The following is a 19462-nucleotide window of genomic DNA, read 5'->3' on the forward strand; positions in this document are numbered from 1 at the left end:
AATTAGCACAATACCCCCCCTTTAATTACTTTGTATTATGTGATGTCTGTTGAATGACCTCTGCATTCATGCACTTATGTGTTCTGCCTTTATCTTCCCACGTTGTTACAATCCAGTTCTAACACCTTGTGCAGCAGGTGAATAAAGAGGCTGTTTCACACAGGGCGCCTCAACATTGAAGAACTGTTGCTGAGGTCGCTGATCTGGGACGCGAACAAAACAACAATATCCCAACTAATCCGAAAGCGAATAATACCTGTCGCTCTGTGCTAATATCTAATCATTAGTCTTTGGACAATAAAACAGGGACGATTTGGGCTTCCTGCGACTCTGATCGATACAATTCCATCCAGAAGAGCAACCGATCAATATCCGACCACCTATACGCTGGCAACACGCCCGGCCAATCGATGCCCAGCCACCTGTGGATGCTAGCCAGTCGATAGCAGAAGCCGCCAGGCCCTGTAGTGATGATTGCTTTCTCTCCACCTCTTAGAAGAAGGAGAGCCCTCTGGCACAGCGGTTAGCACAGCGTCTCGCCTTTACGCACACACACACACAGGGTCTGTAACCTTGTCATCTTCAGCTTATCTCAACACATTTCTTGAATAAATAATTGGGCACCTTCGTTTGTAAACCGCACACACTCGCACAAAACAGAGAAAACAGGAGGAGGAAAAAAAAGCCAAATCAACCTTGAGTCGGAGTCGAGCAATTAGATACAACAAGAGAGAGAAGTCTATTGATCTAACTGTGAGTAAAGATCCTCCTCGTTCCCTCCCTCCCTCGCTCTCTTCCCCCCCTGCTCTCTGGAGATGCATTCCCCAGCTCACCACGTACGATTCAGACGTTAAAATCTCACACTTTTTAATTACGACCTCGTCTCCGTGCCCTCCCCCTCATCATTCTGCGCACTGTAACACAACTCGTATCCTCTGCTTCTCTCTCTCTCTGCTCCCTCGCTACCCCCAGCGGTTTTCATCAGTTTAATTTTCCAACTCAATTTGAACCTCCTTTGTTTCCCCCTCCCCGTCCTATCTCGGCCCTTTATTTCAAACGTTGTTGCTCTTCGTCTCCGCTTCATTTTCCTCATCCTCTTCCCACCTCTTGCAAGAATTCTGTAACCGTCAAAACGTCTGGCCTCCATTTGAACTCCCATGTCTGGCCCTTTGCCTCCTCTGCACCCGGTCTCCCGTCTCTGTCTGCTTCTCAAAGCCACCCTCTCATTTTGTGCTATTTTGCTGCCAACAGTGTTCCAAACAACACTTGCTTTTAATATCCTTTATTTCCACCCTTTCAACCCCTTCTAACCAGCCATTTTCTTTCCCACAGACAGTCTTTTTCCATGAGATAGCTTTCTCTTTTTTACCTCCACATTTGTTAGCCCTGTCCTCCCCTCTGTCTGTGTTTGTAATCCACTCTAACCTAACTGGGGATGCTGCATCGGCCCGACATTTATCTACCCTTTTCTCTCTTTTTTGGTCGCGCTTTCATTCTCTGCTTTCACAAACCCGTCTCCCTCTGTGAGTCATCTTGTCAATCTTCCCATTCATTGCCTCGCTTCCCGCGGCTCTCTCTGACTGGTTTAAAACACTCCAGCTTCCTCTGATGGGGCTCCTTTTAATCAAACCCCATTTTGCTCCATTAAAACGCTCTCCCAAGCATAAACACGGCCAGATGAGGGATGGGAGGAGGGCGCAAACGAGAGAGAACAAATGAGACGAAAAAGTTAAGAGGGCAGGAAGGAGGGGGGAAGCTCGGGAGATGTGTGAGAGAGAGAGAGAGTGTGAAAAGGGGACGAGATGTGAGAGTTAGGGGGCTCCTGGAGTAACACGTGAGAGAGCAAAAGAAGATGAAGTCAAATTAAAAGGGAAGGAGGGAGAGAAAGAAAGAGAGCTGGTGTGATTCCTAGAGATTAACAGAGACTTATTTTACACACATCCTCTGTCTCTCTTGAGTGCACGATGAAAGGCACGATCTACCCCCATGAGCAATGGACCTCCCCCAATCTTCTCCTCCATCCTCCTCCCAGTGCAACGTGAAGAAATGAAGGGGAAAGATATGAGTGCAGCCTAGTCAGTCCTTTCACAAAGACAAAGGGAGCGCCGTGACAACCTTGATCCATCAGTGCGAAGGAGGCGACGAGGGGGACAGAAGAGCGGCGCTTTGAGGATGGTGTGGGTGGAGAGAGTGGGCAGCTCCGGCGGTTACATCCCATTACTCCGCTAAACAAGTCCTATCAAGTCCGATTTTTCAGCTACAGCAACAGAACGGGATCTGACAGAAGCTTTGGTTACTCTTCATTAGAAGCACATATGGCAAATATGATAATGACCGTCCCTGATAGGATCAAAGTGACCTTTACTGATGGAGGTTGGCAACATCTTCTCCGCAGACTGTGTCCTGGCTCGTGACATTTTCATGCCCCAATCATGTAAGAGAAGAGTGCAACGGCTATTATCTTCCATAGTTGCCAGATGTCGATAAATTTCTTTCTGTTGTCGGACTTCTGTAAGTTTAAATCAGGAAGAAATATCCTGAAAAAGAACCTTATCAGGGTGTAAAAATGTTAGTTTGAACTCTAACTAATAAGATGAAAGTGGGTTCAAAGCCGTTACCCTTAAGGCGTCTTTGTAGCCATGATAATTACTGATGCTTTGAGTTTCTTGAGCGACAGCACAGTACCCGCATCGACACAAGTTGTCGTACCTGTCTGGAGCCCGAGTCGATGTCCTTCGCTCTGCTTTGGTACCAGTCGGTCAGCAGCTCGATGGAGGGCTCGGCTGTGCGGAACCTCAGCAGCTCTGGAGCCTGCTCATACAGGAAGCTGTCGTCGTCGAACAGGTTCTGGTCCAGCACTGATCTGAGGAACACGTGGAGGGAGAGTGGAGTGAGATTAATCGATGTACTCATTTTTGGGGGAAGTAGAAAGTAGGTAGGTGATGGGGGAATTATTAGAATAATTAATTATAGCGCAAATCTGGCTCTATTCTGTTTATTTCTTATAATCAAGAAGCAAAAGCAGCAATGAATGAATCCTACAAACACATAATGTATTCATGTATATGAAGCCAAAGCCTGACATTGCTAATGTATCTGTACTGTTCTGTAATGTATCATGCTAAATGTTTGTGTTAAATGTGTAAAGACTTAATGACGTATAGTGACTACCTTGAACATATGCACTAGCACATTTGGAGCCAGTCCCACATGTCCCGTCCTGCTGCAGTAAATTTCTTTGGTGTTTCAAAATGAAATGAATATATTCATGATCAGTTATTAAAGAGGTCCATTCAGAAGCAACCAATGGGCTTGGGATCTAAGGCCCTTAACGCCTGGTAGCAACATGTGGTTTTCGTGATCGGATCACAAGCGGACAGCCTTAACTACAGGTGTGAACGCACCCAGGACGGATCGAAGACGCACTCAGATTCGATCACTCAGGCCACATACGGAGGTGGTCTGGGACGCATTTATCCACATACGTCTGGCAGTGTGTACGCCACATTAAGCACCGCCCACTCTCCCCATATCCACGGCAACGATCCCATGGATACAGAGGGAGCACTCTCCTCTCTTTCCTGTCTGATTTTACATTTCTCCACTGTGTGTAGGCTGTATCTTAGATTCACATGCTATGATTGAGATGAGCCAGAGGTAATCCGCGCATGGTTTAGCAGAGTTATCATGCTGCACGGGGAGGAGACCGACGTTAGGAGAGGAGCAGATATGAGGCGGCTCCACCCGCCCGATCTCTACTGCGCAACTCTGGCTCCAAATGACGCCACGAGAGCAAGATGGCAGCGCCCATCACTGGGGGTATTTTGGCTTCAATTTTGTACAATGAGAGCAGATGGAGTCGCGTCGTCCATCTTTATATACAGTCATTATTTGGAGCAATCAGAGGGAAAACATAAACAGAATAAAACTGGTCAGAATGAGGATGTAAAATCGGGGGAAAATGGAGTGTGTTGGACTGAACACATCATAAACACAATCCTAAACATCGCTGGCATTACACAATCACGGCACCACTACTTCACTCTGCAATCCCAGCCAACCGTACCCCACTCGCCAACTGATTTTATGACTCTACACCAAAGAGCAATAAAAAGAGGCTGCTAAATAAAATTGTAAATGAAGCTGGCTCCCTACAGAAGCCGGCAAATGGCATAAATTGGCGGTGCAACAAGATTTGGTATTAGTTTGTTATGGTTCTGTTTAACATCGAGATAACAGGATGTCATGTTTTGTTCCGCATAATCATGCCAGCGCAAGCATCTGGCCTGCGTGGAGGCTGAATTTCAACTACTATACACTGCGAGAGGCTTTGTTATCAGGGGTATAGACGGATTTTACTATATATCTCATTGTTGCTCAAATCTAGTGAATTAAAAATTGAGTGTGTTTATATCACTGTCTACCTGCATTCCTCTGCTTCGCACCAGTCCATCTCTCTGTGCCTCTGCTCGTCCCATGGGATCAACACCAGCTCGCCTCTGTCATCCAGGCTGAGGGAGTGAAAGAAAGAGGCGGAAAGAGAGGAAGAGGCCAAGGCAGAGGAAGATACAAAAGAAAAGGAGACAACAAATAGAGGAAGAAGGGTTAGTTTAGGGAAAAACAATGGACAATGTGTTTATATCAGAGCAAAGGACAAAGGCGAGCAAATAGTCAAAAAATAAACCTGCCACCTGCCTATAATGGCACCTGATAAATCCGAAGAGACTTTTACTGTCTCAAACTAAACATGGTCATAAACTACAGGGAAACTCTGGTGAGAGGCAGCAACATATGGGGAAATTGAAACAGCAGAGCATAATAAGGAAAGAAAGGGAGAGCAAGAAACACAAAAGCATAACAATAAACAAGTCAAAGAACTTCGGAAAAGAGGAGAGTCGTGCCTCGGTTGTAAATAGCGAGGACTTTTATTTTCCACACGCCATGTCGACACTGAGCTTTACTTCTTCCTGGTCTCCTTGAGTGTGACAGGTCTGAGGGAGATAAATAGGGACTACACACGAAAGGAAACCAAAGTGAAGAATGACTCTGTAACCCGGCGCGTCAGCGCTGACAAGACGCACAGACGTATATGAATGCATGCACCCAATCTGAAAAACCGGGCAGAACTGAGGCTGTTTTATCTTATTCTAGGATTACTGCAATTCTTCTTGTTATCTATTTGTCTGTATATAGACAGAAAAATATGTACTGTGGCTGTAAAACTCGAGCAGATAGTGCGGGCTACAAATCATCTATAGCTTTGCCATTAAAGGCCAAGTGCACACACGCTGCAGCAGTTTTTCAACCCTGCCATAAATTCTATCCAATCACAAAATACATAAGAAGTGTCCGTGTAGCCGATGTGATTTATGCCAACGCACAAAAGTAGGAAGGTTTTTTACCAACACTCTGGCACGAGTTCATACATTACGACTGGAATTTTAACGCAAAGATGACAGAGATGGAAAAAAAAAGCCCACTTCCTGCTCCTCTGCCCTTATTAAAGTCAGCCAGGTTAGAGGCTGGGGAGTAAATATTGGTGTGAGAGCTTAAATATCGATGGGAGGGATGAGTTATTCCACGCCCGCTCCCCTAATCTACTTCCCGTCAGCCTGAGAGAGGCATGGGAAGATGGGCGGCAGGAAAATGGAGATGCAAAGCAAACTTGGAGCTTTAAGTTTATTTATATTTCCACTAGGCTGCGCCTGTCAAGCTACGGGCAAAGTTTTTCAATAAAAAATACCACTATTCTGCATTCCTCCACGCGTCTCGAGGTCCCCCTTGCAGATCTGATCAATATTACAAGAGAGTATTTTTCCCTTGCAGTGAAGCAAGACTTCAGTATATAACAAGTGAGCTCCAAACAGATGGCCTCAGCCGGCTCCGTCTGCTGCAGTGTAGCAGCGAGCGCTGCTGGGAGGAGCAGTTGGTGCCTACAGGCTGGGGAGAATAGGAAACTGCCCCACAGCGTCAGAGCCATGATGGATGCTCACTGCAGAGCCACAGCTGCCTGACCTCCATACAAACTCAGACTTGGCTAATAAAAGGGGAGCAGCGGCAGTGTGAGTGTGTAGAAAGGAAGTCTTAAAAATAATCATTTCTATATGTTTTTTAAACTCTTGTAATCATGTGTGTCTTTATGAAAATGCAGATGTTGTATTTTAATAAATAAAATACCGGTGCTGATAATAGAGGAATAGTCTAAAATAGAGGAGGGGGAAAATGTGGAGAGGAGAAAAATGGAGAAGCGAGTAAGAGGAAACAAAAAGGAGCAATGGATGGCTAACTGCACTCATCAGTAAATCCAGTCTGTCACCTCTATTAGTGGACCATAAAGGAGAGAGGAATGACTCCTTCCCCTACAGAACTCTCCTCCATCATCTCCTTCTCACATATCCTCACCCCAACTACCTCCTCTTCAACATTCCTCTAATCCCAAAGGAGAAAATAAGCTGAGAATTACTATCATTAAAGGTCGTATTGTCATTTTTAGGTTGTTGCATGTTGTTGTCGTGTTTGGCAATGTCGGCCCTTCAGCTCTGGTTCTGTGTGTATACTTATGTAAGGGATAATGTATAGTGAGCAGGTTGTTATTGCTGAGTGGAACCCCGACAGGGTCTCACCTACGGCGACAAACTTTGACTATTGATTTGGAAATTATTTTAGTAATTAAAAAATGGTTATATTTCCGTTTTTAAAAAAGTCCATCAGCAATGGTTAACACTAAAATGTAGCTCACATTAAAATGAGCTAAGCTAGCTGTTTTTACTCTCATTAAAATGAGCTAAGCTAACTGTTTTTACTCACATTAAAATGAACTAACTGAGCTGTTTTTACTCACATTAAATGAGCTAAGTTAGCTGTTTTTACTCACATTAAAATGAGCTAAGCTAGCTGTTATTAAGCACATTAAAATGAGCTAAGTTAGCTGTTATTACTAAGATTAAAATGAGCTAAGCTAGCTGTTATTACTAAGATTAAAATGAGCTAAGCTAGCTGTTTTTACTCACATTAAAATGAGCTACGCTAGCTGTTATTACTAAGATTAAAATGAGCTAAGCTAGCTGTTATTACTAAGATTAAAATGAGCTAAGCTAGCTGTTATTACTAAGATTAAAATGAGCTAAGCTAGCTGTTTTTACTCACATTAAAATGAGCTAAGCTAGCTGTTTTTACTCACATTAAAATGAGCTACGTTAGCTGTTATTACTAAGATTAAAATGAGCTAAGCTAGCTGTTATTACTAAGATTAAAATGAGCTAAGCTAGCTGTTATTACTAAGATTAAAATGAGCTAAGCTAGCTGTTTTTACTCACATTAAAATGAGCTAACCAAGCTGCTAATAGTTAATAAGCTCTTATGTGTGTGTGTGTGTGTGTGTGTGTGTATGTAAGTGTGTGCCTTTTTTCTCGGACTGCGTTACTGTTTAAGGTGAGAATAGATAGCTACTAATATATTATTGAAGCTGTGTGTTTAGATTGCACTTAATCATTCATTTCTATTTAAAATGACTATTTTTGGTACTTTTTGAAAATGCTTTCAGACTCAGTATCATTGTATACCCACGAGTGCTTCTTTGTAGATTCTGTTTTGTACTGTAGTGTAGTGTGAAATGCTAGCTGAATACATCAGAACAGAAAAGAATAAAATAGCTCATACTTATGCAGAGTTCAAAAAGTATAAATCCTCACCCTCTTGTCAGTCTCTGATCTGCATATAATTTTCTTGACATGTTCACCTCTTTACAGGACAGGATAATTGAATCGAAATATCTCTATAACAGAAGGCTGCACTTTACATTTGCTTTGAGTGTTCAGCGGCTGGAAGCATCCACACTCTGCGATTCAACCTACGCGGCTCCACTTCACATGAAAGCAGTCAGAGATTCTAATTTCTTCTTTAGGTAGTTACTGTAACTAATGCAGACATCGACGGCTGTGTGCGTATTTGTGTGTGTCTCACCAGGCTTCAGGCAGCAGCATGGTGTACTCGTGTGGAGAGGTGGTTTCTGGGAAGTTGTGGAGGATAGCTAGCCGGTGCTGGAGGAGTTCTGCTCCGTGGTACGTGAAGAGAATATCAAGAGCCTGCACGTTGCTCTCCTGCAGGCAAACAACAAGTGGATGGTCCAGCAAGTGGAAACTTTTAGTGAACTAATTTTAAATTCATTAAAACATTTGAACATTGTGTGATTACATTACTCAAAAAATCTTCTTCATTAACTGCAAATACTGATGCAATATATTCAAGATGAAATTAGTGCTAACCCCTTCTGTAGGAAACATGAAGAAACACACAAAGTTAGCAGTTTACTTGTATCACCTAGCCACAGCTAGCGCAATATTATACACTTATGCAATAAATCCTAATTTCAAGAAGGATATAATGTTAATTTTTGGTTGCAACTATGCTAGAGAGGTGTTGCAACATTATGGTTATTTAGGTGGCTGTTTTGTCATGCTGTTAAACTGTATTGCGTTATACTGACAGGTGTTTCTATTGCGTCCAAACCTGTACTATCAATGAAGGTAGTCTCAATAACAGAATAGCTCTCTGTGGAGGCAGCGAAATGTGTGCAGCATTCGAATCAAAGACAAATTTCTTTACAGGGACAATAAATTATATTGTATCGAATCGCATCGTAAATAATAGAATCCTATCGTATTGTATCATATTGTTTGCTGTCGTATCGATTGTAGATAATAGAAACACCTCTTAAATTTCGCTATAGGGTGGCACTGTTTAGGGCTGCACCAAAGACATGCTTGTAAGGTTAATTGGTGACTCTTAATTGCCCATAGAGTGCGAAAGGTTGTCTGTCTCTATGTGTCAGCCCTGTGATTGACTGGCGACCAGTCCAGGGTGTACCCTGCCCTTCGCCCAAATGACAGCTGGGACAGCTCTGGCCCTCCGTTGCCCTGAACAGGATAAGCGGTATAGATAGGAAAAGCGGTATAGATAATGGATGGATGGATGGGGCACTGTTTAAGCTAAGTGGGTAGAGCAGGCGCCCCATGTACGGAGGCTACAATCCTTGTTGCAACAGCCGCAGGTTCGGCTCCAGTCCTCTCCAGTCCACTGCATTTTATCCCACCTCTCCCATTATTGTCTCTTTTCAGCTGTCCTATCATTAAAGGCGAAAATAGCCCAGAAAAAACAATCCTAATCCTAGGAAAATAAAGTATAGTGTATTGTATCGTATAATAATAATATATCATATATTCTATCTAGATCTCTATCATAATATATAATGTCGTATTGTATCGTAGATAATAGAAACACCTCTATGTGGAGGCAGATGAATGTGTGCACTTAAAACCAAGACAAATTTCCCTAGAGGGAAAATAAAGCATAACGTATTGTATTGTATCATATCATGTCATATCGTACTGTATCGTATCATATTGTATCATATCCTATTGTATAATTTAACACAGTTTATCAGCACCACAAAATGCAGCATCCAATCAACAGGTCAGTTGAATCCACAACAAGTTTCAACAAAAGCTGGAAATTTAATGCAGGGCTATTAAAAATAAAGATAATATAACAATAATAAACTGGCAACTGAGTTTGTATCACATTAGTACCAAACAGATGTAAGAAGAGTGGGATGACTTTAAAAAAGTCTGATGTTACCCTGGCGTAGTTTCTTGCTGACAAAACGATATTTTGACTGCGGAACTTCTTGAAGAACTCGGCGTCATATTTCTCCTCGGCTGCGTGAGGACCGCCGAGTATCTCCTGGAGAGTGTAAAGCAAGAGAGGAGGCAAAGAAAGAGAGACAAGACAAATTGAGGAAGAAGGCATACGACCGGGGTTCATAAAAAGAAAATTTGTGAGGCGGAGGGTTATCTTTCCAGAGGTGCGAGTGGGTAGAAAGTCAAAGTAAAGATGAGAGGAAAAGAGCGAGTGCCGGATGTGACTGCAAATGAATGCAGTGAGACAAAGTCAACACGGATGCTATTTAACTTTACAGATGTCTTGAACCATCTGAGGAGGGTTTGAGAGAGAGTAAGTGTGCACACGCATAAGTCAGGAGGCAGCATTTGTTGTGCTGGCCTTTGACTGGAGTGATTTATGTGTGTCTGTGTGTATGAAATCTCCGCAACATCCTCTATTCCAGTGTGTGTGTGTGAGAGAGAGCCTGTGTGTCTGATGGATAGCCTTTGAATGGGCCGTATGCAGACAGAGCCAGCCCAAGTCGGTATGATAAAAACCCTAATATCATATTCATAGACAGCCAGAGAAAATGGATTGGGGCAAAAGGAATCTGACGAGCGCTGCAGTTACCATGACGATGTCCGAATAAAGAGAGAGACGTCACTCTGTCTGAGTTGAATATCTAGCAGGGTAAAATCTCATCTCTCCTCTCATGCATGGGAGGAAGCGCGGCCCTGTTCGTCTGTGATTTATTGTGGATGAATAAGGGTGTGCATGTTAACATTAGTCATCGTAAATCTGAAATACAGAGCGGTCGGTAGTTGCAAGTGTCAAAGATCCACTTTAAAAACGCATCCATCTACGCCGCACTGATTCTTACACACTGTAAGCCTGTTAGTGTTAGAATAGAAGCGTATTTTACAACGTAGCTGGATTCAAAACCCTTCATTGGTACTTCAAATGCAGCTCACGTAAACACCTTCTCCAACTTTTCAATATTTCTAAAGAGATTAGTGGGTTTAAGAGAGAGCATCAATAAAAGAGATACGAGAAGAGCATCGGTGCTTTGGAGGGATTGGATATGAAAGAATTAGGCTGCCAAAGGGAAAACAACCCAGAAAGAGAAGAACGTGTAACAAAAACATTAAACGAGCTTCTGCGAACATGTAAATGGACACATGATAGGGTCCTGTGTAATTTTAATAATAGTTAATAGCACTTCAAACACATTCTCCTTCCTATGTGGTCACAAGCCTAAATCCCGTGAGCTCAGTCTTTCATAATGAAACATTAGTCTGGAAAACATCAAGCCAGAATTCATTGAGCCCGCTGGCTCAAAAATGGACCAACATTGTTAGAAGTACTTCCAATAAAGATTAGAAAAAATCTGTTTGGTTTTTTTAATGGGCACTTTAATGATGGAAAGAAAACACAGAATCTCTTTTTGAGGAGTATGCTGTGTTTTCACTGAAGGGCAGACCATCCGGTACAGAGGAAGTTAGTTTTGAGTCTGCAATTTGCTCCATATTAGGTTTGCTGAGCTAATTAATGACCCTTCCCAGGCCGAGATGAGCAAATCGGACATTGCTCATTGCGCATTGTGTAGATAGCGTAAAATTAATCTTTGGATTTGGGACCCCCTTGCTTGAACAGTTACTGTAAAATTCAGTGTTTTATTTTTAATACATTTTTTCCATCTAAAAAGTGTGCTGCGTCCTATACACCGGTGTGACCAATATACCAGTATAAAGTGCATAGAGAGATATCTTATTGTGGTCGGTTGTTAAGTGGTGACGTCACATCTCCGCATTAAACTGTTTCCAGGTCCAAGCCGCTACACCGTCTCCTATTTACAATACGCCGCAGTGCTGTTTACCTCGCTGTTTTAAGTGAGGAAAACTAACTTCATCGCGGACATCGTCATGATCGCCATTGCAGCCGCCACCCCCACAACAATCAACGTTACCATAGGCTGCCAGCTACCGCTAGCTGCAACACTGGTAGCTAGCAAGATTGCAAATTCGACATGGCGAGAACAGATGGTAGGCTGTAATTTGTGTGTGTTTTGTGTTTGTTTTAAGTGAAGATAAATTGAAATAGTGTTGAAATAACGTTTTTATTTATAAATAGCTATAGAAAACCCTTTTCCCTCTGTGAGATGCCCAAAAACAGACTGCCACTTATATTCCGGTGCGACTTCTATTCTGGATTTTACGGTAACCCTCAAATGCCAGAATCGCGGCGCAGACGGAATGCGCCAGACATGGATCCTGTGGGATCGAGGGGTGATCAAATCAGACTTATATGTAGAGCTGAGACAACTGGATCGACAGACAACTAAATCTATACCTTTGATAATGGTTACATTATCTGAGTAATTATCTTTAACAAGCTTCTAAAAATGTGAAAATTATTTGGGATTATTTGTCTTATATCATCGAAAGTGCATATTTTTCAGTTATGGACTGTCGGGCGCTCCAAGCAAGACATAAAAAGACGACACATTGATCTCTCGAAAACTATGGTGTGCAGTTCTTCATGATTTGGTGACAAACAATCAGAAGATAAATCACTTTGATTAAATCTTGGTCTGACCTAACCTATCGCATGATTTCTTAATCGGCTTAATTAGGCTTAATCGAGAGTGCTAAAGAATAGGTGGGTGGTTGTTGTTACCTCGTACGTTGCAAGCCGGTCCAGGTAGGAGAGCAGTTTCAGTCGGCTCCGACACAGCTCCTTCTGCTCCAGAGTCAGCCTAAGCACACAAACACACACACACGTATACAAACAATCAACAGCAGAACTTCAACACAACATCTCCACCTTAAAAACTGAAATTACAAGACCTGAATAGTTCTTACTACAGTTAAATCAAGCTTTGCTTCACAGTCTAGCTTTAAATTAACTGTAAACTGACCTCATACAGTACACCCACAGGGACCTATATAACAATGCTGCGGACTGGTGACTACAATACGCCATAGTGCCCTCTGGACGTAATCATTTTCTAAGGGCAACAAATCAACTCCTTATGACCACGAGAACCCTTCAGTTGTTATGTATGGGATGCTGGATGTCAATGAGGTGAGTGATTGCCCTGTAGGAATCAAATCCATTTTCAATGTCATTTAATCACAACCATAAATAAATTGGAGGACCACAAACACCGAGGCACTGGGCTGTATACAATCTACCTACAATTCAATCACTGGAGGTGCTCAAGGGAAAGGAACAACAAGGCTGAAAACCACCGCGAGTGGTCAGATACGCCTCCACGCACTCGCAGGAAAATAAATATTTTTCAGCACACAGAGCAGACGAGTTCAATCCACAAGGAAACAACCTGAAAAAGGCAAAGCAGTCCCTAAAAACTTGGCCAGGATCAACCGCAGTGTGACCACAGGGGAGCTGACCCCTACACCGACGCCTTAATCCCTAATCCCTCATTACAGAGGGCGCTATAAGGCCTTATCAGGGTTCCTCTACACAGACTAACAGAGATTAACACTGGCTCAACACACTCTCTGGCACATCAAAGAGCAGCAGCTTAACACTCGTACTAGTGGTAATTATTGCTTTGCACTGCCTCTTCACAGCAAAGTCAGAGAAGTGGAGGAAGGAAGGAGAGGCGGGGAGGAAGGAAAGGAGATGAGACAAGATGTTAGAAAGCTGTGTTAGCCGTCTGTTTTCCTCTACAGCTTTTATATGATGGCTCAATCACACACTCTAATATAACAAACTGGCATCAGAAGAAGAAGAAGACGTGAGGGGACATCTGTCATTCCCAATTTGGTTGACTAAACTTTTTATTAAAGTCTTCCTTTACTGAAAGACTTTTTTTATAACAAGTGTATTTTTAGCCAAACAAGCCAGACTATGTCTAATTATGAGTTTAGGAAGATAATGCTTTGAATTTAAACCAGCCGCTGCAGGCAGATTGACATTTCTGGCATTTAGTGAAGAATGTCTAGACATTTATAAGACGGAGTAAAATAAAAAATTTGTAAAAAGAATTCTCTCAGGATGTATTGTTAGAGCTTTTGTCAAGACGTTAGCGACACCCTCAGCTGTACTTTGTGTTTAGTGCTTATTAGCAAACGTTAGCATGCTATCAAACACAACTAAGACGGAGAACAGGGTACATATTATATCTGCTTAACACGTTAGCATTGTCATAATGAGTAGCATGCTAACACACAGAACTAAAAAGTTAACAATGTATTATTATAATATTTTTGCATTTTCACTGGGAGTCTGTTAGCATGCTAACTTTCGCAGCTAGCTTAAAACACTGCGCAAAAGGTGAAGCCTCAAAGTGCTACTAGCATGGCTATAGCCTTTCTCTTTCTCGATTAATTTTTACACTACCTCCAGAAGATGACGAGACGTGACGACGAGTAAGAAATTAAAGCTATTGGTAAGAAAAATGTCCAAAACACATCTCAAGTCTCTGAATCAAAAACAGAACAGAACATGGTTTAGTGACGCTGCAAACTAGCATGGGATAATGGTTGTTGCGTTCACTGTAAAACAACCACCATTGTGAATACTCCTCTGGCAGAATCATGTTCATGGACACAGATTCAAGTTTACTGACTTAAAAGTTGAGTTTATTCATGTTATGTTATTTAGTAGCGATTAAATAGTCACAAGTAATGTTAGCTAACGTAAGAAGGTAGCCAGATTCTTTACTTGCTCTTTGACATATCTGTGGTATTTCCTGTGTTTCCCCGGAAGACCAGCGAAGTCACGTTTCATAAAATAAAGTTTTCGTTCTATGCTAATTTCAAGCTTCATATTTTACTCTGTGATACCTGTGGAGTAGCTTAGCGTAATTTGCAGGGGAAAAAATGAATTTTTCGCACACTGGTGCTCTGTGCAGGCCCTCATATAGCCTCTCCCTGAAACGACTCAGTCAGCTCTGTCCCTTTAAGAAACCCCAACCCTACAAGCCTACTTTCTTCTGATTGGCCAACTCTCTGAGTGACATCACAAAGTGCAGCGTGTAACTGTGTGAAACCTGGCGTTCACAGCAGCCTGCTGACTGAGCTGAGATGCATGGGGATTACTCCAACATACTTTTACCTACAGATTTGAAACTTCACCCACAAGGTCTGGACATCCAACATTGTAACATTATATATATCTTAAAATGTGAAACAGCATAATAACCCCTCTTTAAGATATTTTAAAAGGAAATCTTGCATATCATGCCTCTAATCTTCAGTGGGTTGTGTGGAAATGGCCACCAACTGGTTGGAGGTGGCTGAATGTTTGAATGAATTCAGGTCCACATCCCTTTGCTACGAAATTGCCAATCCTACTGCTGAATTCCACTCAAGTACAGCATAAACAGTGTGTAGTACACTGTTACACATACAAATGAGCAGCCTCTCTGTCTGTACACTGAAGCGGCAGCAGAGCGCCCTGTGCCTTTGTAAAGGTTTATATTAGTTCCCTGAATTGCCCTTACAATAAACAGTGACTCGAGGGGAAAGCACGGTTAAGAAAGGGCAAGAATGAACTAAATCACTGACACATCTGAGTGGAGATTGAAGGCTAGGAGGTTTAAAATGTAATGTGCTCAACTTAAAGTCTGCTTTAGACTGTTACACATCATTGCATATGCTTTCTAATGTAAAGAGAGGGGACCTCGATTACTTAATTGTGTGCACTGCGTATATCCAAGCTAACAGAAATGCAGGTTATTACAATCAGGTGGCATTGCCCCTTAATCTATATACAAAACACCCTGAATATGACTGTACTGGACAGAGATTAAAAGGCATAAACAGTAACACACACACACACACACACACACAGAAATGGAGTGTGTGATAAAAGCGATTATCACACAGTGAGAGGGACACAATATGACTGCATAAACAGACAAAAACACTGCAGCTCATTCCTTCACATACACATGAAAGACTACACCGCCACACCTCCACACACACACACACAGACACACGACCATTGCTGGAGAAAATGAGAAAATGAGACTTCTGATTGAGGTCTGAATCGGATCAGATAAGGACATAAACACCTTGCAGCACTGCACACTCTCTTCTTCACTCTTTTTCTCCCGTCTCTCTCACACACACACACACACACATATAAACACACACACGCCGGCTACAGCTGCAGTATTGTCCATCTTGTTATTGTATGCGGAGAGTCAGAGCCGCGGTTATAATGGCCCTTGGCAGCTTCTAAATTATATTTTATTATGCATACGCAGAATGATGAGAAAGAGGCTACAACAACAAAGTGCGCATGCGGCCAGAACAGTACTTTTAAAACAAGCCGGACAAAAAAACAGGACTGGTGCATGAAGGTTAAGAATAAAAAGCAATAAGTAAGTCCTGAGGAAGACTGTGTTCTACATGATATTACATTTCAGGATAACTAAATGCAGTACTAGAAGAACACTTTGCCTATAGGGGTAAAGCTGGTAGTAACAAGACAAATGTACTCTAGCATCCATTATTTTCTTTGGTGCTTAAAGTGCAACTTGCAGGTTACATTTTTTACTTTATTGAAGGGCCTGTTTGCCGATTTTCAACCTCAGTCCTTTCATGCTTTTATGAAGAACTAATGCCACTATGGTAGGAAAAAAATGCAATTTGGCTCTGTGCCTTTGGAGGATGCTATCCGCTTCTCTAATGGGCCCTGGAAAACCTCCGCCAGACTACCTAAAACGCGTCACCTGGCAGAGGCCAGGGAGCCCGCTTAACTACTCTTCCTCAATCAAGGACAATCTAGGCAAGATTGAGTATTAAAGGAGCAGTTCGCCCCTGGAAAAACCCTCTGTCAGTCAAAGCTGGTGTTCTCTGTAAGCGATAGGAGCAATAATACTTGAAATTGGCGCCATAGCTGTGGAGAAAGTTGTACAAACAGCTCGTGGTCTCGCCCATTCTACATCCCTACAACACCCAGCGTGCATTGCGCCCCTCCCTCTTAAAGGAACAGCCCAGCGAGAGAGGCTGGAGTGAAATACTACTGTTTCGCTGTATGCAACGGCTCAGAGCGGTACAGAATCAGAAATACGACGAGAATATACCGGTGGATCATGAGAAAAATCTTCAGGTCTGCAGTCTACATTTCAAACCTGACGATTTTGACTGAGACATGACATCGGAGGCGGGCGTCCTAGATTGAGGAAGTGTAGTTTAGCGAGCTCCCTGGCCTCCGCCAAATGACACGTTTTACGTAGTCTGACGGAGGTTTTCCAGGGTGCATTTTTTTCCTTCCATAATGGCATTAGCGCCCCATGATAGCATGATAGGACTGAGGTTGAAAATCAGTGAAGTGGCCCTTTAATCGGCGGGACTTATGTTACGTTACATTCGGTTGTCTGTTTTGATGCGGAAGTATAAGAAAACGTTAAAAAAATGACTCCAGAAGCCACTGTAGTTTATTAATTCACATATTTCGATGAAAATATACCTACTTAATCATTTTTCTACACATTTACTCACTTTGGTCTCCAGGCTGCAAGTTGCTCTTTAAAAAAACAGCAGATCTTTTAAGTGCACATGCATACACACACACAAACACAGACAACCTCGAAACATGAGGCGGGACAAAAGACGGCTACAGTCAGCAGTTAAATACAGTCCTTATCTATACACCGAACCATCACACACACACACACACACACACACACAGATGTACAAAACCCAGCTGTGATCGATACCGAGCCATCTCTGTAATGGTGGTGTAGTTAAAAAGAAATTAAGAGAATTATTATCTGTCTCAGGCCTCAGCCGCAGGCCTTCAGGCAACATGGTTAGATCCATTAGCGAGGGGCTTCACTGCACCCGAACCCCAGACTGATGCACGCATATATATAAAAAAATAATTTGGGGACACATGTCGGAGCAGCCTGGCAGGCAACCTGACGCAGACACAGAGAAAGGAGAGAAATAGGCGTATTTAAAAAAGGCAATTCACTGAGGATTTAATGTAATGGTTTTTTTAATAGTTAGTAAATTATCGATTTTTTACTCCATCTTCTTTCTTTTCTCATCTCCTCCATCTTCTCTTTATCTACCATGGACTACAGTTCGGCAATAAAGCTAAACAGTTTTATTACACGATGAGTTAAACGGAAAGAAAATCAAACCGGCAAAGGGACAAAAAAACTACACGGGGAGGGAACGGAGGAGGAGAGAGCTCGATATTACACCGTCTCTGCTCTTCCTCATTCTAATGCAGGCCGGAGGCTCAGTGGTTAAGTGTCTGAGGTGAGAAGAAAAACAGAGACAGCACAGTCCGGCTACTGAAGCTTGAAGTACCTGTTTGCATAATGCTTGCTTGCATAAACACGGTATGGATATGCATTTTAAATGTGCATCAGTAATTTGTTTTAACTTGGGTTTACTTTAACAGATGTGTGTAATGCGTGTGGACTAAGCTTGAGAGTGTTTCATGATACATGGGTGTGAGTATCTGCATGCATGTGTGTGTGTATAAGAGGTGATTAGTGATCACTAAAGGGTTTTTCATTAGTCTTTCCCTGGGCACTCGACAACAAAGGCATAAATTACCTCCAGCAGATTACCCACTAATCTCCACCAACGCTCTCTCCCTCCCTTATCCTCATTAATGTCCCTGCCTTTATGATCCCCTCTCTGGTGTGCCACCTAATCAAACAATCAGTGTTACATTTGGCAGCTTTCGCTCCCATTTCCTCGCGCTTCGCTCGTCTTCACCTTAAATACTTTCAACGCAATCCCTCCTTTTCTTTATTTTACAACAAATCCAAGTGCAGTCCACCCAACCGTCATTATAGGTGATAAAATGAATAGTAATGACTTCATTTAGGCTCTCTAAACGGTAGGCAACAACCTGCAGACAAGGCGACTCGCACGGGTCAGCGGCAGGTTCCCATCAGTGGGATTTTACCGCCCACACAACAACTGCTACTCAGAGTCTGGAGCTGGTGGTGCATTCTGGTTGTGCTGTCTTAAAAGTTTAATGGAATACTGTGCAAACAGCTTCCAACAACTGTGGCTTCAAATCTGTATTTGGCTGTAGACATTCTGAACTACACATGTCTTCACCCATGCTATGCTAGTCGCAGCATTGACTTAGCATGTATGTTAAGCAGGTATATGCCTCGTGTTCCAAAGAACTTACTACATCTACCCTTAAAAAGTACGCACTTGACATGCAGTATGTATAAAACTGGGACCTACTTTTTATCATAACATTGCGCCTTGACCTTTGACCTTCTTGCACTTAAGCTGTCGCGGTCTTTTTGAGAAGATAGCGGGTCAGAATTTGATAAACATTTATCGGGATGTACTAAATCTGTTTCTGGCATACCAACTAGTATGGAAGTATCGGTATTAGAATGCAGCCAATGGAAATGTACCATTTACAGCCGCTTAGTTCAGAGGGTTAGCATGCTAACACTTGCTATTAAGCACTTTACACAACGTACAACTGAGGCTAACGGGAATATCTGAGCTCAGCATAAATCTGCAAGTATTTGGTCAAAAAAGGGAAGGATTAAATAAGTAGAAATTTGGACCTGACGACGATGCTACATGGATGAAATCATCCTCTGGGGACCATGAATGCATGCGCCAAATTACATAGCAATTTATCCAATAGCTGTACAGACATTTAACTCTGAAAGATATATTCAAACTGGCTGCACGAGAGAAAAAGTCAGGGGGATCACTAAAGTCAGGTCAGGGTTAGGGTGAGAATTAGGGTCCTTACAGGTTGCGTTGAGTAGATTTGAAATGGTTCAGGTAATGGTTCAATATTTTTCCCTCTGGTCACCCTA

General features: G+C 42.5%; 1 protein-coding gene across 1 annotated transcript in view; it reads right to left on the minus strand.

Moving 5' to 3' along the window:
• Nucleotides 1–19462, minus strand: part of nbas (NBAS subunit of NRZ tethering complex) — a 185129-nt gene that overhangs the window by 131167 nt on the left and 34500 nt on the right. The window contains exons 19-23 of the mRNA XM_069657356.1: nucleotides 12337–12415; nucleotides 9637–9741; nucleotides 7963–8099; nucleotides 4425–4511; nucleotides 2710–2863 (exon numbers count right to left, since the gene is read on the minus strand). Of these exons, the coding sequence (XP_069513457.1) occupies nucleotides 2710–2863; nucleotides 4425–4511; nucleotides 7963–8099; nucleotides 9637–9741; nucleotides 12337–12415 (562 nt within the window). The remainder of the gene's footprint in view (nucleotides 1–2709; nucleotides 2864–4424; nucleotides 4512–7962; nucleotides 8100–9636; nucleotides 9742–12336; nucleotides 12416–19462) is intronic.

Source organism: Semicossyphus pulcher, unplaced genomic scaffold (genome assembly GCF_022749685.1).
Source record: "Semicossyphus pulcher isolate SPU_LCO1_2020_fin unplaced genomic scaffold, fSemPul1.0.p SCAF_11, whole genome shotgun sequence".
In the NCBI taxonomy this organism is placed as follows: Eukaryota; Metazoa; Chordata; class Actinopteri; order Labriformes; family Labridae; genus Semicossyphus; species Semicossyphus pulcher.